The 25,925-nt window shown below is 47.5% G+C and overlaps 1 protein-coding gene across 2 annotated transcripts in view; it reads right to left on the bottom strand.

Annotated features, from left to right (window-relative positions):
• Ano10 (anoctamin 10) overlaps positions 1-25,331 on the bottom strand; it is a 107,746-nt gene extending 82,415 nt beyond the window's left edge. Inside the window, exons 1-8 of one of the 2 annotated variants that reach the window (XM_038322742.2) lie at positions 25,203-25,331; positions 17,693-17,845; positions 14,548-14,745; positions 13,322-13,456; positions 6,549-6,668; positions 3,015-3,584; positions 1,496-1,551; positions 939-1,013 (exon numbers count right to left, since the gene is read on the bottom strand). In XM_038322742.2, the coding sequence (XP_038178670.1) occupies positions 939-1,013; positions 1,496-1,551; positions 3,015-3,584; positions 6,549-6,668; positions 13,322-13,456; positions 14,548-14,745; positions 17,693-17,831 (1,293 nt within the window). In that variant the 5' untranslated portion in view covers positions 17,832-17,845; positions 25,203-25,331. Of the gene's footprint in view, positions 1-938; positions 1,014-1,495; positions 1,552-3,014; positions 3,585-6,548; positions 6,669-13,321; positions 13,457-14,547; positions 14,746-17,692; positions 17,846-19,808; positions 19,829-25,202 lie in introns of those variants that run through there. The other variant, XM_038322743.2, reaches the window with a different exon arrangement.
• Between the last annotated feature and the right edge of the window lie 594 nt (positions 25,332-25,925).

The following is a 25,925-nucleotide window of genomic DNA, read 5'->3' on the forward strand; positions in this document are numbered from 1 at the left end:
TTAACTAACTCTTACAACTTAAATTAACCCATAATTCTTTTTTTTTTTTTTTTTTTGGTTTTTCGAGACAAGGTTTCTCTGTGGCTTTGGAGCCTGTCCTGGAGCTAGCTCTTGTAGACCAGGCTGGTCTCGAACTCACAGAGATCCGCCTGCCTCTGCCTCCTGAGTGCTGGGATTAAAGGCGTGTGCCACCGCCGCCCGGCTAACCCATAATTCTTAACTATGTTTAGCCATGTGTCTTGGTACCTTTTCTCAGTCAGCATTCTCATTGCTTCCTCTGTGTCTGGGTGCTGACTGCAGACTGAGCCTTTTCCCTTCCCAGAATTCTCCTGGTCTGGTCACCCTGCCTATACTTCCTGCCTGGCTACTGGCCAATCAGCATTTTATTAAACAACATGAGTGACAAATCTTCACAGCACACAAGAGGATCATCCACAGCAGTCACTGATGGACGTCCACAGACTGCAGGCACCTGTGCCGTCAGGACTGCCACAGGACAGCAGGACAGCTTTGCCCCTGGCATAACTCACTTTGCAAGAGAATTTGAATTAGCTAACTTCTCCGTTGAGCATGACACATCATTCAGGTATGAATGCTTATTATTTAAAGGGGGAAAAACAGACAAAGTAAAGGCATAAAGCACACTCATTTCTTTTTTAAAATTTATTTATTTCCTATGCATTGGTGGTTTTGCCCTGATATATATCTGTGTGAGGGTATCGGATCCCCTGGAACTGGAGTCACAGACAGCTGTGAGCTGCCATGTGGGTGCTGGGAACTGAACCCTGGTCCTCTGGAAGAGCAGTCAGTGCTCTTAACTGCTGAGCCCTCTCTCCAGCCCCTAGCGCAGTCATTTCTAAGGCTGGAGATTCGCTGTGGCCCCTCCCCTCGGCATTCTGCTGGCACACACACACACACACACACACACACACACTCACCTGGCGCAGGAGCTTCATGTCCTTCAGGACGAAGGCGATGTAGAAGAGCGAGGCGAAACAATTCAGAAAGTTGAACTGCCAGAGAAGACGGCAATGTTAGCAACCTGCACATTTAAAACTGAGGGACCACTGCTGCAGACCGTGGCTTGGAACTGCTTCCCTTTCCCCTGAGGCCTGCACTCAATTATCAACTCTGGAAGTGAGAGGAGAGGCAGCAGCCAAGAGGAGTAGGAACTGCACAGAACCCCACACGTCTCACAGTCCCCATCCAGAAGGAGATGCAGCCCTGCATCCTGTCCCACATCAGGACAGCCAGGCTCCCCACTGCTACTAATCAGCAAAGCCCACCTGTACCAAGACTCACATGCAGGGGAAGGGGTCTCCTTTTCCTCCCATGGAGCCTAAGGCTGACTGCCCCATGGAGATGCTGGTGCCAGGCAACCACAGCAGAAAGACCCCACTACACTGAGCAGCCCAGACCTAGCAGCTGCTTTGTGCCGACAGACTCAAAGCCTCACCGCACACCAGGGGGCAGCAGAGTGGCACTGGCCGCTTACCACCAACACTTTCAGGACAAGATGATTCTGGTAGGCAGATTCCAATCTGTGATTCTCTACAATATCAAGGGGGAGAGGAGACATCTCTCAGACAAGAGGCAATGCCGGTGTGCTGTCACGGGGTACATCAGCGAGACTGTGCTCGGCAGAGGCACCCAGCACCAGAGCTGAAGTCTCTGGATCTCAGCTGTCAGTCACAGTCATCCCTTGCTACCAACAACGCCAGTGAGAGCACTCTCCTCCACGGCAGCAGCACTGTGGCTGGGAACAATTTTTTCTCTAAATACGGAAAAAAAAAATTCTGGGAAGTGTCAGCAAATGAGCCTATACCCAGCCACCCCAAAGAAGAGGCTGTGCCCTCTCACAGTAAGATGGTTAAGGGGAAATCAACACAGATTCTGTGCAGGGGCCCTGGACAAGGATTAGCCTGAAGAGAATTCAGATTCGAGCCTCATGGAGAAATGGGGACACAGTACAGTGACCCCAAGGCAGCAGGAACAAGAGCAAAAAGCACCATGAGGGGCTCCTGCAGTGAGGATTGGTCTGCACCGGTGCATGCTACCTGACCTCAGGCCACCGAGCTACCTCCTGCCCTACTGTAAGGACTGACCACTGTCTGCATGGCTGCGGAGATCAGAACAATGACCCAGTACAAAGAAAGCCCTCAGCAAACTGGCTGCTGCTACCACAGAACAGATAAAAACTTAAAATGTTAGGTCCAATGAAGTAAAGGCCAAGACTTCTTCCCATAGGATAACACAATGTATTTGTTTGAATGGATAAATGCTGAACAGCCTATGAACTCCACTTTTAAATTCTACTCAGGTCGTCTCCACAGATGCATGCATGAGCTACCATCCTTGGGCCATCCTCAACAAGGGAGGACCCCAGCCTCGGTTCCTCTGTAGACTTTCTATGTATTTTGCCCCAGCATAGAACACACTGTTACTGTCCTGAACCACCTGACTGTTCTTACTGTATTGTGGGTTACTTGGTGAGCATCACGACCTCCTAGTCATAGAAGAGTCTGCTCGCTCATGGCTCATGGTGCCCCGAAAGGTGAAAACAAGAAAACAAGTACTTGGTGGGGCAGCCAGACCTAGAATGTTACACTGGATAAGTGAGCGCAATGGCAGCCATGATAAGGTGGTCAGTGGAGGTCAGAGCTGGTGAGCTGGTCTCAGGCCTTAGTAGCAAGCCCAGAGGACTGCCATCTACTCTGCAGGACAGTGGCCATGTGAGCCCAACGATTTAAGTAACAATTTTTTTTTATTTTGTGTGCTGTGTATGAGTGTTGAATATGTGTGAATACACGTGTAGGTACATAGGTTCCACTCTGTGTGTGTGCACGCGTGTACGATGTGCGTAGGTCAGAGGTGGCTCTCTCCTTCAACTATGTGGGTCTCAGGGACGAAACTCAGGTCCTCAGACTTGAGGGTAGGTGCCTTTACCAGCCTTGAGCCCTTGAACCTCAAGCAAAACTTCTTACAGGCAAAGGAGACATGTGGAGGAGGCTTACCCCAAGATGTCAGAAACTCAGCAGCGTACCGGTAGAGGCGGTTCATGACCTCGATCACAATGGCATACACAATACTGGGCACATACAGCAGAAGGCTGGTCCACACAGACTCATTGTCCTCGTGGAGACTCAAGACCCAGTCCTCCATGTCGAAGTAGATCATCATGACATAGAGGGAGAAGTAGAGGCAGAGGCACACAAACGGCAGGGAGACCAGGTAGATGCGCAGCTGTCTCTTGTAGCTGGAGTAGAGGGGTTCTTCCCTGCCCGTGACAGAATTGATGCCCAGGACCCCATGAAACCCAGGCCGGGGCTCCTCAAACTGCCGCTTCATGACCAGTGTCCCCCAGCGGTAGGTCATGTTGGCACAGCCACGCTTCCAAACCTCCAGGATCACTGTGGACCAGATGAGGTTGAACGAGGCAAAGATGACGTACTTGTCGTAGTCTTCCCACACAAACAGGTAGTAGGGCACCCCGATGACGGCCATGGGGATTAAGGCAAAGGTGAAATACTCCAAAAACCCAAAGTACAGAGCGATTGTCTCCCCAAAGTAGCTGCGAATGCTGTCTGCAGGGAAAGAAGGAAGAAATGAGGCATGGGCTACCGAAGACCGCCATTTAACCACGGCACACGCAGGTGCACGTTTTGGTGGTTGGGGATCTTTAATGCCTCCATTTCTATTCCATGTGGGGTTCCATCTCTGTCCTGCACACAATACAAAGACCCCACCTGTCAGTAAGACAAACCTTGATGTCCCCCAGCTCACAGTTCAGGCGTCGGCTGTGGACGTGACTGTTGGGAACTGTGGCTCAGTTTCCCCCTTACTTCCGTTCATCTAACTCACTCTACTGCCAAAGACAGATCATCTTGGGGTCGGCTTACTCTCTCAGCCATGGACACTGAGCCCTGAGTGGCCGTCATGTATGCCCTGCTTTCCTCCCCATCCATGTTGCTCCGTGCAGCTGTCTGTAAAGATGACCCACATCCACAGATCTTCATCTCCCACCTAAGTCAGACATCAGTGAGATGTGACAACTTCCCAGTGCACTCAGCACAAACTATTCGCAGACTTGAAACAAGACTCCACACATCCACTTCCAGCTCCAGCACATCCTACTGAAAACATCCATGCATACCTTCCTGTGGACAGGAGGAAGTCCGAGAGCCTGCTGACAGGCTGCAGACTGCAACACAGTAACCAACCAAAAGGCCATTTATACTATACGGTACCTCCGCTAGCCTTGGTCACACGGGGACTCCCTGGGCCTTAGAGCGGCCAGGCTGAGACAAGAACGGGATGAGGGGACAGGAGGGACAGGGGACTAGTCAGAGTAACTGGTTCTTAATTATACATTAGATTTTAATTTATTTTAGTTTATTTATGTGTGTTACCTGAGTATAGGCATGTTTACTACATGCATACAGAACCCACAGAAGTCAGAATAGGGTATCAGCAGATCCCCTGGAACTGGAGTTATAGGTGGTTGGAAATCACTGTGTGAGTTCCAGGGGCCAAATCCAAGTCTTCTGCAAGAGTCATTTCTCCAGCACCACTAGTATTTAAAAATATTAGTATTTTTTAAAACTTCTGGGTATGTGTGTGCATCTGACATTTGTATGTGCCATGTGCATGCAGGTACCCACAGAACTAGTGGACACTGGGTTCCCGGAGCTGGAGGTGCAGGCAGTCCTGAGCTGCCCGACGTGAGTGATGGGACTGAACTGGGTCCTGCAGGAGCAGCGAGCACCCTTCACCGGGAAGCCGTCTCTGCACCCTTAACTCACTTGTTCTGGAGACACTGTGATCAGATCTGCCTATGGAGACAGGTTGGCGTGATCATGAACTATTTCCTCCCATGCTTGGTTCTCCCAGCTGTTCTGGGAGGGAGGGTAGTAAACATAAGTGTGATGTGGTCATCTTAAATGTGATCAGGCTGCTGCATGCCCACTCTGCACAAAACACAAGGACCCATGTGTCCTGGTCTCCAAGTCAGTGGCTTTCTTCTTTGCCAGCTCTCTCAGCAGGCCCCGCCTTCCCAGGAGGTTTAGTATGCCCCAGCCCAGGCTTGTTCCCTTTAACTAGTTAATAGAGCCAGTCAGCTGTGGTCCCACAAGCAATATCTAAATTACTCCACTTAAATATCATTCAGTGAACAACTCCCTTACGTGCAACATAAAAATGAGTGCTGTGTACCTGGAATTATCAAAATAAAGCTTTTTCTTTCAGAGGCTACAAGAAAATCTTTAAAATATTAAAGAAGGAAATAAAACTTCTTCCGAACAGGAAGAGAGCTGGAGGTGCAGGTGGTGTGAGTCACCCATGTGTGCTGAGACCTGCACTCAAGTCCTGCAAGAGCAGGAAGGGCCTGAGCCCTGAGCTGACTCTCGGCCTCCAATCTTGCTTCTTGTTCAACAATGTAACAGTTGTTTATGGAAATGGCAATTAGAAGGAAAATATAGAAAGAAGGCTTCCCTTAAAATAAAAGGAAGAAAAATAAAGAAATGTCCTTTAAAGAAAAACTATGGCAGCAACACTTAGTGAAGTTCTAGTCTGAATATCATCCTTATGCTTAAAAACTGAAGGAAGGCTAGGGTGTGGCTGAGTGGGAGAGCACTTGCCTAGCAGGTTCAAGGTTTAGTCTCCAACACTGACAAAAAGGTTTTCCAAGGGGCTGGAGAGATGGCTCAGAGGTTAAGAGCATTGCCTGTTCTTCCAAAGGTCCTGAGTTCAATTCCCAGCAACCACATGGTGGCTCACAACCATCTGTAATGGGGTCTTGTGCCCTCTTCTGGCCTGCAGGCATACACACAGACAGAATACTGTATATATAATAAATAAATAAATATTTTTTTTTAAAAAAAAGGTTTTTCAAGCATATAACCAACCAAAAATGTTTGAACATTAATATTGATGTAACTTTCCGTAAAGTAACGTTCAATACATACCAGTGAAATTATTCTTATTCAGAGAAAATAGATGGATCCCTCAGAAAAGATGTTTGGGCCATTGAGTCTGCCTCACCTCAAGCCTGGTTTGGCCAGCTTTGTGGGAACAGAAGATTTCAGGCACAAAATGTTAACAGACAAGCTACACTTACAGGAGGAAGCAGATTCACCTGTGCTGGAGAGATGGCTTAGCAGGTGGGAGCCCGACTCAAGCTCAAACCAAACCACCTCAGGCAGCTCACAACTGCTCTAGGATCCGATATCCTCTTCTGGCCTTTGCAGACACGTACACTCACATGCACAACCCTCAATCCCACTGCCACATGTATTACACACACACACACACACACACACAACTAAAAATAGATAAGATCTTTTTTTAAGAGACGTATTCACAAAGGCTACTCTCGACTACCTATTCTGTAGATCAAATTTAGCCAAAGCCCGAATGAGATTTAAAGGAACAAGGTCATCAAGCCATCCTCTTGCCCTTGCAAGAGCTGAGTACTGGCCATGAGAGCACTGAGTCGCAGGACAGTGACGTCGTCAGGGCTCTCTCAGTGGGGCACGGGCAGAGACACATACCTATGGGCTGGTACTTCAGAGCAAAGCGAGTATACCAGGCGTCCTCAAGCTTCTTCAGGGCCTCACTGTCGTGCAGTGGAAACACCTGGGTCACGATGCCGGACGTGAGCAGTCTCCTCACTGTGGAGAGAAGCACGAGAGTTGCCTAAAACACGGGGCTGGCTGAGGACGGTCCAGCAAGCAGTGCAGGGTGCCCCAGCATGGGAATGGTGCAGTGATTTCATTTGCATTTTAATAAATAAAACTTGCTTGAAGATCAAAAAGTAAAACAGCCCCACTGGTCAATCTTACAGACCAGAGAGTGGTAACTTTAACCCCAGCACCGCAGAGGAATATAGACAGGAGGAGACAGCTCTCAGACACAGCCTCACTCTGAGATTCCTGGAGGCAGGATCGCCATGTCGGACTGAGGTAGAGGTAAGAGCCAGTGGCTGGCTGTTTTGCTTTTCTGACCTTCACGTTGAATCCCAATTTCTATCTCTGGGTTTTTATTAATCGTGCTACAGAGCAGTGGTTTGGTACACGGGGTCATGTCATACTTCCCTGCCAGTTCTGAATATAAACAATGTATTTCAGAATATAAATATCTTCACTATTTTTCTCTCAGTATGAAAGCAGTGCAAGTTGAGTGAAATTCTAAACCAAACAAACTGTACAAATCAGAAGCATGCAAATTTTCCATTCTTCTCTCTATATAAAAATAGCCACTACAAACAGTAATTTAATGTATAACCAGATGTCAAAATATACACTGAAATTTATACTCAAATACACTGATGCTTAAATACAAGCCAGGAAACATCATATACACTTCATAGTGCTCTTGATCATTGGAGCCACAGTGTCTGCTACAACCTTTCAGTGTTACCATGGACCTAGAGGAATTCTTTTACAGCTGTAACCTCTCCCAGAATAACTGTTTCTGAGTTTTGCCACAGCGAATTATACTGAAATTCTTTAGATATCTATTTTATGTGTGTGAATATTTGCCTGCATATATGCACTGAAGCATGTGAGCACCTAGGACCCTCAGAGGTCAGAAGAGGGTCTGGATTCCTGGAACTGGAGTTATTACAGATGGTTGTGAGCAGCCATGTGGGTGCTAGGACCAAACCCAGGTTCTCTGTAAGAGTAAAGCACACTTTTAATCTCTGAGCCATCTCTCCAGTTCCTCCAAATCCTGAAATTATTGTACACATACATTATCTCACCCCTTCAACTTTTCTCATCCGGGGCCAACAGCAGATGAATCTGAAATCTGGACCCATCTTGCATTGCTGGCCCTGCTCCAGCCCCCGCACTGCCGCCCCTGCTCCAGCCCCCACACTGCCGTTCCTCCGTCTCTGCACAGCAAGCACTTTCACTTGTTTCTTTCTAACAGAATGACAAAGACGGCCACAAACAGAAACTTCAAAAATCACATTGAGCTCCTTCCCTTTCTATGCAGCTGGGTGACAAACATGGTTGGAAAATCACACACAACGTGGAAAAGACAAACACAAGCAGAACAGCGTTTCCTGGCAGTGCCTGACGGACCCAGACCTCTGATCTGCTGTAGGTACTGTGACTGACCACTAGTGAAGGGGTCTTCTGTCCTAAAGGCACACTGGGGAGCTGGGCTACTTTTCCCATGAGTTTCTTTAGCACGGCTGTTTGTACGATGGAATTTGCATTAAGAAAGACAGGCCTACGGTAGGATCTTAGCTGTGCTCATTGGAGGGAAAAGAATCCAGTCCTCTTACAGTTACGTCGCTCCAATATGTTTTAAATCCTCTCCTCCTCTGTGAAGAATAACCCTTCTTAATGACTGGAAAAGGTACCAGCCCAAAATACCAGGTGCTAGGGTGAGAAGACATATGGTTTGAGTTACATCAGCTTTGGGTGCTGTCAAGGCCATTTTCTAAGTTCTTTATGTTGGAATTTCTGAGGACTTTTCTTTGGCTAATATGACTTAAGTCAGTTGCCCTCACGCCCAGTCCTGGCCCCAGTGTGGGGGTGCACAGCGGCAGCAGGGCCTCCCCATCACAGTTTCTCCCTGCTGCGGCACCGGTGTTTAAACCCTGGGTTGGCTTGTGGCACTGAAGTCCCAGGTTCTCCTATAAGAGGTGACTCCACCGTGCAAGGCTCCCTAGAAGGCACAGGACCCCGCTTATTTATCTCTAAAAAATAGGGCAGTAAGTGAAGCCTCTGGAGAGGCTTCGAGTCCTAAATTGCCAGCTTCTGGTGACCATCAATGCCAGAGCATGGTTCTGGTTTCAGCTCTAAAAATAGAGGCTGGCTTCTTTAAAACCCTCAGCCTCCTTGTGTCTGCTTGACTGCAATTACAAGGAAGGACTCTTACCTTGAAGGGAAAATAGGAGGGTGCTTGGGCCTAACAAAAGAAGGCAGGGACTTCAGCCAGATTCCCTCTTTCCAGGGTGCCAACAATGCCCATCAGTATTGCAGTGACTATGAGAGCCACTGAATAACTAGCAAACAAATAAAATCTGACCCTGTCTGCAGGACACTGCAGCTGGGAAAGGCAGCAACACGGCTAAAGGTGCAGCTGCCTTTGGCTGATGGGATGTGCTCACCTCGAAAGGAGGCTGGGGAACCCTGACAGTGGCTCTGTGCAGGGGGAGCAGCAGGCCACTCCTCCTGGATCTGATCAGAGAACAGATGCCAGAGGAATGGAGGGTTCCATGGCAAGGCATGACCAGCACAGCCCTCATTCCCTGTGGCTGTTTGGTATCAGGGTGTGGAACTTTGACTCCCAAAATCTCATAGGGAGTGGTACTATTAGGAGGTGTGGCTTTGCTGGAGTGGGTATGGCCTTGTTGAAAGAAGTGTGTCACTATGGGTTCAGGCTTTGAGGTTTCCTATGCTCAGGATACTATATAGTGTCTCAGTCAACTTCTTGTTGCCTGCAAGATATAGACATGTGGTAGCTGCCAACAAGAAGCAATAGACAAAGGATGCTGGGCTAATAAATTGCCTCATTCATAAAAAAGCAAAACTAAACTAAAAAACACTCACCATCAGACAGACAGAGCCAGAGGTGCCAGTGTGTGCCTTCCCAGCAAGTGGAAGAGAGAGGGAAGAGCAACCAAACTCTGCACAGCGAGTTCTAGGTCACCCAAGAGTACAGAGTGAGACCCTGCTTCTAAAAAGAAAAACCGAAGACATCACAGGTAACTGAAGTGTGGGCGAGAAGAAAGAAATGTCGCATTCATTTCCTAGGAGCCACATAGAACAATGAGAACAACAAAATGCACCTGTCACAAAAGCCCAGCATGGCTCAGAGGCCAGAGACATAACAGGACACACAGCGGAAGGGACCGTGTGGGGTAGGGAGGGGTCAACATGGAAAGGGGCAAGAAAAGGTCACAGAGTCGGGGGAGATGACAAAATATCTGATATTTTCTTTCATACGCAGATCTAGATTTAATGTGAACGCATAAGGGGTATTTCAGTTGAGAAGGGGAGCAGCAGGAGGAGGTGGCAAAGGAGGGCCACGGAGGAGAGAACATGAGGTCAGTCATACATACATATGAAAATATCACAACATTCATATTCTGCACAACTAAAATTTAATGAATAGAAAAGGACAATTTTTACTTTTAAGTTTAAAAAGATACAAATATGAAGTCAAAGAAATTGATCAAATTTTATGTTAAACTTGACTGGCTGTATTTTTAAAAATAGGTATTTCCCAGCTTTTTTTTTTTTAACTGAAAGAGAGAAATGAGACACACCACGAGATACACTTCTTTCCTTAAGCACAGAAAAATGCAATTCAACAGGAGCTATAACACCAGATAAGACAGCTCAATACAAAGTAGGCCAGTAATAAACAGTTTTCATCTGATTTATGGTTCGGTGGTAGAAGGCTTGTCTGGTGGGTATAAAGCCCAAGGCTTGACCATCAGAACCACAGAACCAAATGACATCAACAAAGAAATATCCTCTTAGGGGAAAAAAAGTCTGCAGATGAGGCTGCATGCAAAACCTAAACATATTCTAATAGGAAATCCAGCTAAGATGACCCTCAGAGACACTAAAAGCAAAAGGTAAATAAAAACAGGCACACAATGAAGCAAGAACTCCAAGATAAGACTGGGTTCAACCTTACACAAAGGTAAACAAAAAAAAACAAATAGTACTTAATGATTATAAAAGGTACAGTCTAACTGGAAACCTGTCAAAATCTTTATACAACCAACAACAAAGCTGCAAGGCAAAAAGCAAACAACACACCCTATAGAGAGCAAATTGGCAGAAACATGATGAAATTCCCATAGTTGACAACCTCTAGGATTATGATTGATCAAGAAAATAGCAACAAAATACAAATGATAAAAAATGGAAAAATTAATTATAGACAAAATACAAATAAATGGTCAGAAACACAATAAAAATAAAGTATTCCTATCATTTGAAAAAGCAGTAAGTGGTGTTCTGCAGGAAAGTTAATTAGATGGGCAGAGCTTGGCAGAAGGCACCAAAAGTGGCTCACACTAGAGTACCATTCACTGTACCGAAGATACAGACAAAACCACAACCTCACAGATGCTGAGAGTCAGGTAACAGCCACAGCCCAGACACACAACCTAAACTGAGCAGGAGCACAGATGCTTTCTAGACCTGATGATGACCTCACGTAAAAGCCAGTGTACGACTCGAAGACAATGGGCACAGGAAGGACAGCTTGTTAGTGTCTATCCCGAGACCTGGGATCTAAAGGCTACCCCTGGTACTCTTCCTACTTTCTCTATGATTCAAAAAATGGAGGAAATGTATTATTCGGCAATATGATGACAGACACATGGTGGAATACCAAGTGCCCTGCAAAAGGAACACACAAGAATTAACTAGGAAATCTAGATGAGCAAACATCCACAACAGTTAAGATGTAAGATGGCAAGTGTGGCTCTACAGTTCCTGTGTGTGAAGAGTATTCTCTTGGGGCTGGAGAGATGGCTCAGTGGTTAAGAGCATTGCCTGCTCTTCCAAAGGTCCTGAGTTCAATTCCTGGCAACCACGTGGTGGCTTACAACCATCTGTAATGAGGTCTGGTGCCCTCTTCTGGCCTGCAGGCATAAATGCAGACAGAATATTGTATACATAATAATAAGTAATTTTTTTAAAAAAAGTGTTCTCTTGAGATTGTGGGTGTGTCTCTATAGTTCCCATGTGTGAAGGGTGTTCTCTTGAGATGGCGGGTGTGTCTCTACAGTCCCCATGTGTGAAGTGTTCTCTTGAGATGGTGGGTGTGTCTCTACAGTCCCCGTGTGTGAAGAGTGTTCTCTTGAGCAATACCTTTCTGAGAGTGTACAGTAAGGAAGAGAAGTACTGGAGAGACTGCACCATGAGACAGAAAGGAAAGCTAACAAAAATTCAACCCATCCTCAAATTCAGACACAGAAAAATTATGTCTCTCTTCTTCTCATGATCTCCCTTTAGAGAAAATAAACATGAAATGTGCAAATTGCCCCAGGGAAGTGTTTTCTTGCTTTATGGTGTGTAAATTTTAAAAGATTGTTTGAAGACTAAAAAGTATAAGCCACTGAAATCTGAGCCAACAACCAGGGAGCATGGGACCGACCGAGGCCCTCTGCAAATATGTAACAGTTGAATAGCTTGGTCTAGATGTGGGACTCCCCCGGCTACAGGAGCAGGGGTTCTCCCCAGTTCTTTGACTGGCTCTTGGGAACCTGTTCCCCATACTGGATTGCTCCGTACATCCTGTATACAGCGGGATGTGCTCAGTCGTATAGCAGGTTGATACGCCAGGCTTTGCTGAAGCCCATGGGAGGCCTGCCCTTTCTATGGAGGACAGTGTCACGTGGGTTCAGAACAGAGGCCAAGGCAGGCAGAGACCCAACCTCTGAACACTTTATCACAAACAGATGAAAAGGCCTGATGTCCGCAGAAATCAATACTGTGAAAAAAATGCAAATGAGAGCCTGTCCTATCCACAGAGCCTGAAGGCACACAGCAGCAAACCAGGCGGGAAGGCACACAGCAGCAAACCAGGCAGGCAGCCTTTGCCTGGACCTTGCTTTGAGCAGACAGGCTGACAGCACACCTGGTGGCATCTAGGAAATGTGGAGTGGGTCTTGAGGCTCTGCTCTTCTGCATGGAGGCTGAAACCAGGCCAGGAGCAGGGACACATGCCTGTAATCCCAGCGCTTGTGACACAGAGTCAGGTGATCTCTGTGAGTTTGAGGCCAGCCTGGTCTAGAGTGAAACTCTGTATCATGAGGTTGTGGGGAGTTGGGGAGTGGGAGGGTGGGAGATGGGGGTGGAGTTAAAAAGAAAACCAGATGCAGGGACCAGAGCTGGGAGCCTGGAACCAGAGTTCCAAGACCTTGCTGCAGTACACTGGTGTGCTCCATTCTGAAGCCACCATCCCCATCAAGGGACTGTTACACCAATGCTCACCCACGCTACCTGCTCTGTTAGGATGCCCTATGTTACTCTGTTTAAGGTCACCTCAGTGAGGTCTGGGAGAACAAGAGCAGGATTCCAGGATGAGACCTTGCCTGCCTTTCATGCCCCGCCCACACAGATTTTCATTGACTATAAAGTGAATTTTGCTGACTTGACGTGGCCAATAAGAGCCCGATTTACATGAAACTTCAAGCTGGCTAGATGTTGCAAGAACCTGGTGTGTAGCAACAGGACAAAGCAGGCGACTTACAGGCAACAGGAGGCTGTAATTCTCTGAACAATCATGGTTAATAATGAGTGTCAAGAGTAGATAGCTGAGAAGCTGGCTGGCAGAGACTTACTCAGTGACTTCCCGGGGTACAGTTTGGCCTGCGGGTAACCGGGGATCATCTTCTCATCTCTAGCTCTGAGATTCTCAAGTTCATGTTTGATGATGAACTGACTCTCGGCCATTGTGAGGAAGTCGCCATTGTTATCTAAAATACAGCAAAACTTTCTGGTTACTTTCTAGTAGCAATGTAAAAGTAATAGCGTTAATTATGTTATTAACTTACGCTTGTGGATACAGAAATGCCATAAACATAAACAACCTACGGAGCTGCCAAAGTACAACTGGAAAGTTGACAGGCGGCAAAGCACTTTAGACATGAGGGTACCGCGTCCGCTCTGATTTCTAACTCAGCCTTCAGTCATTTCAAAGTTTCTCTGGCACCAAAGTCCATTAGCACACATTGCCCTGACCTTACTTGAAGCCAATGGTCAGAGGCTACACTCTTTGAATGCAGGACGTGTTTAATGGGGGAGGTAGAGTGTGTGTGTGTGTCGGGGGAGTTGTCTAAGCTTGCACATTTTGAACTGTACCCATGTTTCTAACACAGGTGGACAAGCGGACTTAAATGGGAAAGCCCCTACCAAACTGTCACATTGGCCTCACTCCATCCTGGAACCAAGCACCATGGAGAATAAAGTCTGTAAGAAAACAGCACCTCTGACAGATAAATCTTTTTACTGAGGAAAATGTTACCCAGATCACAGTATCACTGAGGCGAAAAGCTTTACAGTGAGTTAGTACCAAAGGCTTAAGTCCATGTCCGAACTCCATCAGCGCTGCCAGGAGCCCACGCACTTGAAACAAGAGCCCCTCCTTCAGACAGCCCAAGGTCCCGATTCTCTCCAGAATATTCTCTTTAAGATGCCCTTAAATGCCAGGACATGCCCATCATCCTGCCACATCAGAAGGAGCCAGAAAACTTAAGAAGTGAGGTTCCTAAACCCTGAACTCCTATATTTGCCCACGCATATTTATTACTGAAATTAGAACAATGTAAACAAGGCATCCATTCTAACTTGTGTTCATCCACCCCAGGGAGGGTAAGTTATGGTTCAAGGACTCCACACAGCCAGTTCATCACCTGCTTACGGTCCAGGGCTACTGTTTTGCTCAAAACAGCAGAGCAGAGTAAATGCGGGCAGAGTAAGGCCCACACAGCCTAGATATCGGCTACCCGGTGCTGGTGGACCCCCTCCCATCAAACACGTCTCTACAGCAAACCAACCCTGTGCTTACCATGGAAGCCTTTGAAGCTGTGGCGGGTCCCGTAGGTGAAGGCCCGCATGGCAGCATCTGTGCACTCCTTCACCAGCCCCACCGCTTCCGCCCCAAGCAACAGTCTGACGTTGGAGGCACCAACGAGGTACAAATTCTGGTTTCCTACTGTTTCCTTTTCACACTTACTTAACAGTGGTCTAAACAGCAACTGGGCACCTGTCAAACACAAGACAGCGCAGTACAGAACAAAGCAGACACAAATTTTCAAAAAATGAAAATCTATAAAAATACAATGTTTCTTCTTGGTATAAGGAAATGAAATTATATTAGCAATTTAAATCTGTTATCCAAGTAAAAAGGAACATAAGGAAGTTGGGATAGAAGTTAATGCTTGTGTTTGTGCATATGTATGCACACGAGTGCACATGTGAACACGGACATGTATGGATGTGCACATGCGGGCCAGAGGTTGATGTCGATTGTCGGCCTCAATTGTTCTCCTTACTTTTTGAGGCGCAATCTCTTACTGAACCGAAATTCACCAATTTAGCTAGAATGTCTGGCCAGTAGCTCACAGGGATTCACCTGGATCTGCAGCTCCTTTCTGGGATTACAGAATTATCACCAATGTGTCAGAGATAAAACGAGATCCTCCTGCTTACATGCCAAGCACTTTCCCCACTGACCCATCTCGTCTCCCCAGCCCCTACTGAGCCATCTTTCTATCTCCTACACGAACCATCTCTGTAGCCCCTACTAACACGAGCACTGAGCTGGAGGTGGGCAACAAGGCCACTCTTGTGAGCAGAGTCCCTCCGCCTGATGCTTTTGTAGAGCTGGAGTGTGTTCAAGGCTTGCACAAGCTTGCACAAGTGTCACGCTTTCACCAGGCTGCAGCTACCTACACACTCTGCTCTGTGTGTCTTTCCCCAACACACCTTCAAGTCCTAGCTGAGTGAGTGCCGTTTGCATGGAAAACCAAAGCTGATCCTGAGTGTGAGCAAAGCCCCTCGATGGGAGGAGACGTGGTGTAGCCTCCAAGAGGACCTGCCTGCCACTGCTGCTGTGACAAGTCAGGCTAGCTGGTGACCCTCACCAAAGTCTGTCTTACCACCGTCTAGCCTACTGCACTTATCAATGCTCTTTCCTGCGCTCTGCTAAGTCTCCCCTAGACACACTGCCGTAAGGGGGACCTGTCACTGGCTTTGCTGGGGCAGCCCCTCTGTACTCTGCCCTTCCACTGTTGGCCAGGTATGTCCAGAATTCCTGCAGAACTGAGAGGACCCCACCGCTCTGCACTAGACACTCTGAGAAGTGACCCTTGCACTGGACCTGACACCTGACTGCTCTCTTTGTTCCTATAGGACTGTTGCATCTTAATCACCAGGGCTCCGGAACTTTCACTGGTGCAGCTGGTCACAGGGCATCTCTCTCCCTGAAAGCCAGAATGGGCCCTGAGACCATCTCTACTGATTTCTCCCGTACCCATCCTTCTAGGTGGTGTGAACCTCTGGGTTGCTGGTACTTTCTTTGCCTGCACATTCTGCTCTTTGTTCTTGGAGGTCTTACTAATGTTATCTCAACCACTTTGATTTTTCACACAGCATTTTATGTTTTCACTTTGTAAAAGCTGCTTTTCCTACAAGACGGTCTTTCTAACACAGTCTTCATTTGTGGGTGACATCTCTTTCTGCCTCTGAGGGCTGAGCTCTTCATCCTCCTCCTGGCACGTGCTACCCTTCATCTGCTTCTCCATCTCCCTCGTATCAGGCATGTGACAATCTTTCTTCTTTTGGCTCTTGTTTAAGAAAGGGACCCCAAGGGGCTGGTTCAGAGCTCAGGTGGATTCATCAAGCACAGCCTCAACACGTCACTGCCTAGATAACCCCCTGGATTCTTTACAATTCACTCTTCTAAATGGGTCAGATGCCCCGAGGAATTCAGTATGCCGCCTGGATTATTGGAAGCCTTGTTCTTGCACTTTATAAACTGAGTTAGATGTGAAACATGGGGTGGGATCTCCCTGCAGACCTCCACAGAAGCCTGGCCCCACCATCTCAGCACCCGGCCTTCCACCAGGAGTGAAGCTAAGGCTCCTGGGAAGCACTGGTGGAGGCTGGGGAGACCCTGCATTTTCTTCAGGAGCCCAGTGCTCTCCCATTTGGTCTGAGCCATCTCAAATCTGACAGGTCCCTCACTGTTATATTTTTTAAAGTAGTTCTGGTTTTTGTTTGTTTTGTTTACCACAGTTAAAACAGCAGTTTAGAAATAATAAAATGATAAATAACAAATATAAATAATAATGATAAAATGATAAACGCACATCCTCCCCAAGGGATCCAAAGTACCCTCTCCTATAACTGCCCAAGTGGGGAAGTGCAACTGTCCCTTCCTTCTCCGGAGAGTCCCTGAGGACATAGGGCAAAGCAAAGGAAGCTGGGCTGGAAATAGTTCAAACTTCAGCAAGCAAGTAGTCTTTCCTTTTGGTTCAATTACTTCTGAAAGCACTTTGATTTGAAAAGTCTATTCTGAAGACGTTGGTTTACAGCACTGTTCGGGGCCTGACTTCAGTCCTCATCTGGGACAGCTAGTGGTCCTGTGTATTCTAGGAGCCGTCTGGTTGGTCAAAGCCCTCGACTTTTTCTCCAGCCCAGGTCCTGCTAAGCCACAGTGTCAGAAGTTGTCAGTGTCCCCAACCCCTTGCTTTCCCTCCCTTTACTACGGCAGCCACATTTAAGGTTCACATGTGTGTGCTGTGCACAGCTCAGACAATTCATCCTCTAACAGGATGTTCGCTCAACAGCTTAGGAATCAGCGTCCATTTTCCCCATCTGGACAGCAGTGTCTACAGGCAGGTACCAGATGTATCCTTCCCTTGGGGTCACAACAACCCATGGTGCTCAGCACGTAATGTCTGCTCACATGAGAAGTACATATGACACTCCTACCATACGTGTGCCAAGTGTTAGGTGTGGCCTTTAGAAACATGAGGAAAGCCACTCCCATGGCCCACAGTCTAGTGGGGTTTTTAGTCTAGTGCTGATTTAAGATCATCTTTCAAGCCACAGACAGGCGATCCAGAGCCAAGAGAGCATGTAAACACATTTGCCGACACACATCAGGGCTGACCATGGCCAGGCTGGTGGAGGACTATTGCACTGACCTCCATCTTTCTTTTTAGCGACAATTCTGCTTTTGAGCCATTCTTTGGTTTCTTCTTTGACATCCTGGGCAAGTTCTATGACCACCAGGGGTGTGAAGGAGCTTTCACAAGTGTCCAAAGTTGATAAAGTCACTCTCATCTTTGACTAGCTTACTGAAAATTAAAACAAAAACCAAAAGTCAGTTATTCTGGGAAGAAAGCAATATGCTAGCCGCTGCACTATCCCTGCTAGGCAGAGCCACTGCAGAAACTTTTGCTCAAACTAAACATGCTAAAAGTGACACCCGAGTAAGAACCCAAGCCAGGACTTCTTCCAGGACGGCGGATGAGGGACTCAGACAAATGCTTCTGCTGAAGACCAGACACTGCACGCGCGCACGCGCACGCACACACACACACACACACACACACACACACGCGCGCGCGCGCGCATTTTCTCTCATATATATGTAAAAACATGTTTCCATATTATATAATTATATGAATTATAAATTTACTATATAAAAGTATATATAAAATAAATTATATAAACTTAATATATAATTAACCTTATAGAAATATAAATAAATTTATACAAATAATAAATTTTATATATATCATTTTTTTAGACAAGATCTCACTATATAGCCCTGGCTGACTTGGAACTTTTTATGTAGATAAACCAAGCTGGCTTCACACTCATTAAGATCCATCTACATGCCTCTGCCTCCTGGGGGCTGTTATGACCAAATCCTAGAGTCCCCCAAAACCCAACAAGGAAACCAAGTCAAAAGCAAAGAGTCTTTATTCTTATTCAAATTTGAACTTGGACTCTCCACGTGTCCAAGGCATTGGCACAATCAGAGAATCTCAGGCTCAGTTGGGGTGGGGTTTTTATAATAGCAGAGGTTGGGGTGAGGGATTTCTAAGGTTCAGGACTCCTGGTTGGCTGGCATTTGTCGGGATGAGTGTGTGCTGGTAGGTGATTCTATCTACAGTGGTTGGTATGTAAGGGATTTCCTTTGGAACAATAGGTACATTTCCCTTGGCTGATCTGTCCCTAGGTGGTGCCTGGGTGGTCTCTGTTGAGCCCGTCCTGGTTGGACCCTACAAGGGCTGGGACTAAAGGTGTGCACTACACGTCTATACACACACAACTGAAATAGAAATCTGTCTGAATTCCACTGCTAGTGATGCAGCAAGAACAATGACAACCACAGTTAAAGGAAGCAGGGTAGAGCTGTGTTTCCTGGGAGCAGCTGCCAAACTAGGTTAAGGAACAAAGAGAGGCAGGCAGGGCTCCGATCAGCAGGGAAAGGCTCACTTTACTGACTGCCCACTGCACAGGAGGGGCTGGCCTAAGCATCTCCTCACCTAATTCCACCAAATCCTATTTACTAGTAGATACACAATTTATTACTTTCTCCATCTTGTTTTTTTTTTCAAAAAAGAACGAATTAACTTGTATGTATCTGTATGACTATATGCATGTGTGTGTGCATTTGCATGCATGGGTGTGTTCGTACGTGTGTGTGTGTGTGTGTGTGTGAGTTGTGCTGTGCTGTGTTGTGCATGAAAGCAAGTCTTTGTATTCTTTGTATTCTTCAGAGTTACAAGTGCTTGTGGGGCCCAAGTTTGTTATATTGTAGAGGCTGGGGTCTGACATTTAATTCGGCAAAATTAAATGTTTCAAAGATAAGAGAACAAAAACAACAACAACAACAAAAAAAAAAAAACAAAATAAACTACTCAGCAGTCACAAAGCAAACAACCTTGATCAGTGTTTCCACTTTCTCTCCAGTGCAGAGGAACTGAATCAGATTAGAGATCCGACAGACTGAGGTGAAGGGATCCTGGGCTTCTCCTAAACTTTTTATTGCAAGGTAGGGACAGAGAAGCAATGATAAACACAGTGGTTCTCATCACTTTCACTAGATGTGCTGAGAGGCGGAGGGTCTCACAGTGTGGGGCTGAATGGCGGCTGTGTGCATATCTTTGAATGTTAAACTAGAAGTCCTTGCTGAAGCATTCCTTGGGCAGGAGGAGATATTCCTCCCAGGGGAGTAAACAAAGGGCTGAGGGGCAGAGTTCACACTTCAGGATACTGTAGGTGAGTCTGTAATTTATGCACACTTACCAGCTCTGACAAAAGACCAAAGACCAAGAAAGTGCAGCCACTGGCAGGCCTGTCAGACTGAACGGACATTCCCTGTCTTCATCCTTGCAGTCACTGGACCTGCTTGCCCAGTCTGCTTGTGCTGCGTGGACACAGACTAAATTCCAGGTATGTAAGAAATCAGGAATTCAACTCCAGGCCAGCCCCTCAGGGGAAGAACCAGCCCCCCCCCCCCACGCTTCTTCTCCCTTTCCAGGGCCCCCTGGGATGGTAGAGACAGGGAAAGTCCAGTCTCCTAGAGCACAGACAGGAGTTGCACTGCCCAACACCCCATGCGCGGCTACTGGTCACACGCACGGAGAGCTCGGCCTCCTCCCACTGCTACAGCCCAGGCTTGGCTCCTTAGTTGGGACTGTGGGGAAGCAATGACTTTTACATTCTGCAGCAGTTATTTTCCTCGTGGCTGTGACTGAGTGTCTGACAGGAAACAACTTGAGGGAGAAAGTACTGACTCTGGCTCCCAGTCCCTCATGGTGGGGAAAGCATCAGCTCCATGGGCGAGGGAGCCTAGGCAGCACTGGTCAGTCTCTGCGTCTGGACTTGAGATGGTGTGTGACCCCGTCTCATACTCCCACTACTGGACCTCCCAAGCATGGTGTGTTGTCTCCCTTCACCGGTGAGCCAGGATTCTCCAGGGCAAACCCGATACTTTACTAACTCTTAAAAGACTGTGTGTGCCTCCATCAGTTTCAAAGACTCCAAAGTCTGAAAGCATGCACGCACACAGCACTGCTCCAGCAGCACAGCTTCCTGCCCATGGACCTGCCCTCCAGCAGCAAAGCATCCGAACAGACACAGATTGTCTGGTATGAACTGATCAACCTCTCTCCCTGCCCTGGAAATGGTGTAGGCTTTGTTTGGGTCTGGCCTTTAACAGGCTTTTGAGAGCAATTTAGGGTTTAAATTATACACGCTCTCCCCACTGGAGCTGCCTTCTCCATCGATGCTCAAATACTAACTTCCACAACAATGTCTTGGATTTTGTTTTGTTTTGTTTTGTTTGTTTTTCAGGTTTTTCTTTGTAGCCTTGGTTGTCCTGGAACTGGCTTTGTACACCAGGTTGGCCTTGAACTCACCACCACTGCCTGGCTAACAATGTCTTGGAAATGTCTGTGTGATAGTTTTAAAAGTCAACTTGCCACAGTTCAGATGCTGCTTAGAGAAGAGTCTCAACTTAGGAAGTGTCTGGATAGGTTGGCTGCAGCTAAGGTGGTGGGAGATTCCCAGCTGTGAACTGGTGTAGGAGATGCAGCTCACTGTGGGTGGCACCTAGGCTGGGCCATGAAATGTGCAGAGTGAAGGAAGCTAACTGAGCTTAAGCGGCCAGCATGCAGCTTGGGCCCATTTGTGTCTCTGTGCTCTTGGCTGTGGATGTCATGTGACCAGCTGCCTCAGGCTCCAACCTCAGCCTCCTCTAAGCTGCTTTGGTCAGGGTGTTTGATCTCCAGATGCATCAGGATACCCTGTGAAGATCCATGGAGACCAAGGTCATCATCATTTTTTCATGCAAAGCTGGACCTGCTCAGCTTCTAAGATCAGAGCAGATCGGCTGTGTTAGCAATGGTCTGGACCTGCTTGGCTTCTAAGATCAGAGCAGATCGGCTGTGTTAACAATGGTCTGGACCTGCTTGGCTTCTAAGATCAGAGCAGATCGGCTGTGTTAGCAATGGTCTGGACCAAGAGGCTGAGATCTACGACGGCATCAGCTCGTGCTTCCAAACAGCTATTAACGGCGGCTGGGGAATGACAGCCTCTGTTCGTCACACATGACCACAAGGCTTCCCACTGGAGTTGGGGAGAACTCCGGGACGAGAAAGAGCAGTGTTCAGAATGTGTGGACATGCATCAAAGCTCAGCGCAACTGAACATGTCTACACTGATGTGGTTAATAGTCTACCTTATTAATAATTATCAGGTCATAAAACAATCTTGTCAAGAAAGCCAGAGCAGGCTTCTCTTCAAGCAGGTACAGGAGAACTTATAGAAATCCATAATGAGGAAGAGACCTTGCCAGTTGTCCTCATAAACTTAGACCATAAACCCAACATGGACAAGTTGAACAGAACCACCATATCCGGGCTGCCCATGCACACTTCAGCATCGCCAGCATTTCAGGTTTTCACTCAGAAACCCATAATAAACATTGCTCACTACTTACTCTCACTTAAGAGACTCTGTGCCATTCGCTATCCAAAGCAGACCTTCATCAGTACTGGCAACACATGGCAAGCAAGAGTTAATGTCCCTCAGCTGCAGAGTTACTAGGGCTCAAGGGGCGGGGACAAACAAAACAACAACAAACCACCACAGGCAGCAAACAACTCTCAAAAGAAGCACACCAACCACATCGGAAAAGATGTCCAAGGCCACTAAGAAAACAAAAATTAACAAGAGACATCCCTATTTCCAATTTACCAAAGCTGAAAGACGGGAAGAACTCAGCTGTGAACACGTCTGGAAAATCAGGCATTTTCATACACCATGGACGGACTCTGAAACCCACCACCTTCCAGAAAGCAAACCAGCAATAAGATATGCAAATGTCCACACACTGACATCACAGTATTATTTTCATGAGTTTGTCCCAAGAAGAAAATTAAACAAAATTTATCTAGATGTTTATTACCACTTGTCTCTAAAGGATCTCTGAACCAATGTGAATATAAAAGTCATTACAGATTTTATTGTATTTATTTGTGTACTTATGAAAACAACAACAAAAGAAACAACCTACTATTCAAACATCCACCAATAGACGACTGTATACTATGTGGTACGACAGGACCACCCATAATAGGACACAGATCCAACTACATTCATTAAAAATTATACTTAGTTACTAATACAGATGCTAACTCCTCACACAATTAAGAAAACTATACACACTGACTCCATATAAAATGTATACTAATTGCAGCTCTGTACCCGGTCATCTTGTCTGGGAGGACGCCTTTGTTCAAAGCTAAGGACTGGATCCTGGAGTGTGTGGGAGCCTGGTGTGCTCCGACCAAGGTCTGCAGGTCACTAAGGGAATGGTGTCAGTGTGGTTTCTCTGTTCAAAGCTAAGGACTGGATCCTGGAGTGTGTGGGAGCCTGGTGCGCTCCGACCAAGGTCTGCAGGTCACTAAGGGAATGGTGTCAGTGTGGTTTCTCTGTTCAGGAATTGTACTAAGAACATACAAGGAAGCTGGCACATGAGAACTCAATATTTTTGCAGACTTTTAAAAATCCAAATTATTTCAAAATAAAAGTAATTTAAGATATCTTTTCCCACCAAAACCCCTTATTTTCCCCTTTCCAGTACACATAAAAACTCCCGCACATTCAGCACAACAGCTTCGGATCACATGGAGAACCGTCTCAGAGTTTCTACTGCTTGGATCAGTACTGTGACCAAAAGCAGCGTGGGTAGAAAAGGGTTAACTTGGCTCCCATCATCAGGGAAGAACCCAAGACAGGAACTGAAGTAGGGACCATGGAGGAATACTGCTTCTGGGCTTGGTCAGCCTGCTTTTTTATACAACCTAGGGCCACCTGCGTAGGGATGGTTCTACCTTCAGTGGGCTGGGCCCTCCCCCATTATTCATTAATCAAGAAGAACGTCCCACAGACTTGTGTGCCTATCAATTTGGAGAACAGCTTGTGTCAAGCTGAAATCAATAACCACAAAAAAAATATGAAAAAAAATAAGAACCAACAACCAGGTCAAATGAGCATCATCCAAAAGCAAAGGTGTCACTTTGTAAAAGCAGAAAGGTACAGATAATTTATGGATATATGAATATACTGATAAGGAATTGGTGAGTAAACACTTGGAAAATATAACTGCCTTGATCAGCCCTAATTTTTCACTTCCAAGCATGTATTAAACAGAGTTGAAATGCTAATATTATTTTTAAAACAAGTAATTAGTTGTTCAATGTGAATTTTTAGGGATCAAGGAGAATACAAAGTGAGAAAACGCTAAGCTGGAAGAGTTACAATACGGAAATGGTACCCCATTATGTAACGAGTGTACTTATAGACAGAAGGATTGGTTTGGTGAGACGGTGGGATGCGGGTGGTAAAAAGTGCTGGGTATGCAAACTTGACTGAGTTCTATCCCCCCCGGAGCTCACACGGGGATGAAAAGAGAGAACTGGCTCTGACTCCTGCACACGTTTAACGGCCTGTGCACACCTATATTCACACCACAGTAAAAACACAAATTAGGAAGGAAATCATCAGAATGTCAGCAGAAGCCATACAAATCAGAGCATTTATATTTTCAACTCTATCCTCTTTTCTGTGGTCAGCTTTTCTGGTTTTCCTCTCTCACACACACTACAGTTTACCCAAACACATGCACGAACTCACAAACACACACTCACGCTACACTTTACCAGGTCTTGTCTGGGTCTGTCCATTATTCTGGATCTCTCATGTCTCATCAAGGGGACCTAAATTTGGACCCCCAGAATGCACCTTCAGCCAGGCCATAGAGCGCTTCTGTAATCCCAGCTTTTAGGGCGAGGTGCTGTAAAGCCCAATAGCCTAGCCCTAGAGCAGGCAGCGCAGCCGCCAAGAATGAAAAGAAGGAAGGCAAGGGCTGGCACCTGTGGTCCTCTGACCTCCACAAGCCTGTGTGGCATCCTCGTGCCTGCACTCACACGTGAACACGCGCAAAGTTTAAAAAATAAACAATATGCCTGGTGAAGTCACAGCCTGTTAGTCTGTGTGACTGTACTGGGCTGTTCACACCAGGTAAAGACGCCTCAGCGAGCATCTCACACTTGCTTATCCACGGCTGCAGTTACAACTGTTGAAAGACAGAATGTGCCTTTAGAAACGTCTGGTCCTCTAAGGTTAGTGTGACTTTAAATGGAAACCAGGCGGCTCGCAGTGCGCTGGAAACTTTTAAAACGCACAGGATTCGATTACATATCCAGGGTTTATAGGCGTGCGACACCGCAGTTTGGAGTGGGAAGGAACTTGAAGAGCACCCAAGTCAGGACAACCTACGCAAACCGCCTCAGCTATGGGAAGAAGCAGGGTTTTCAGGTGGTCGGCCAGCGGGGACAGGGCTCTCTACCCATTCACCGGAGTCGTGCGACAGCAGGCCCGGGGTCAGAAATGTGGAACCGGATCTGTCCGCAACCCTGGAACGCTTCCAGGCGTCCTCCCTAAGTGTCACTCAGAGCCGCCTGCACCCCCGGACCCCAGGCCCGACGCCGGACCGAAGCCGGCAGGCATCCCCCTGCCTCCGCCCGCCCTCGGCCTTGCAGAGCTCCAGCCCCGCCCCGCGCAGTCGAGTCGTTCCCCGTGGGCGGAAGCCCAGGCAGGCCCCCCGCACCCGCTGCTCCCCTCCCCACTCACCGGCCGCCCACGCAGCGTCCTCGGGGGCGGCCCGAGCAGGGAGAACCCGACTGCGGCGGTGAGGCGGGGCAGACTGGACGCGCGACCTGGGCGTGGCGCTCTAGGCCGCCAGGGGGCGTCAACGACCGGGCGGGACGGGGCGGGGCCTTCCGGCGGTCACTCGGTCGGAGTAGGCAGGACCACGGCGAAGGAGGCGGGGCGGAGGTGCGCAGGGCGAAACCTCACTGGCTGTCTCTCGGCAGGGGGCGGGTCCTCGGCGGGATGGGCGGGGCCCCGAGGGCTGTCACTATGGTGGGGTGGAGCTGAGCTAAATGGGAGGGGCCTCGCCAGCTACCGCTGGTGAGACAGGGGATGGAGCCACTGCGACGGAATGGAGGCGGGGCCTCGGTGGGTGGGCGGGGCCGCTCTTGGGGCGGGGCCTGGCCTGCAGTCATTCGAATAAGGAAGAGGCGGAGCCTCGGCGGGAGGGGCGGGGCCTGACTGGCTGTCATTGTAGTGGAATTAGGGCTATGATTCGCTGTCTCTTTGCTTTGCGGGGTAGGGAATGGAAGGGACCAGGCTCCTTGACTCCTCCTTTTTCTTAGTCTCTTAGACCAGAATCCAGTGTGAGCACAAATCTCGTTTCAGTTGTACCAGGTAATGAGAAGCTCAGATCTTATTTATAACTGAAACCTCACCTTCAGGGATCCATGGGATTTCCCAACCCCTTGCACTTCCTAGAAC

This window comes from Arvicola amphibius, chromosome 3, assembly GCF_903992535.2.
Source record: "Arvicola amphibius chromosome 3, mArvAmp1.2, whole genome shotgun sequence".
Lineage (NCBI taxonomy): Eukaryota > Metazoa > Chordata > Mammalia > Rodentia > Cricetidae > Arvicola > Arvicola amphibius.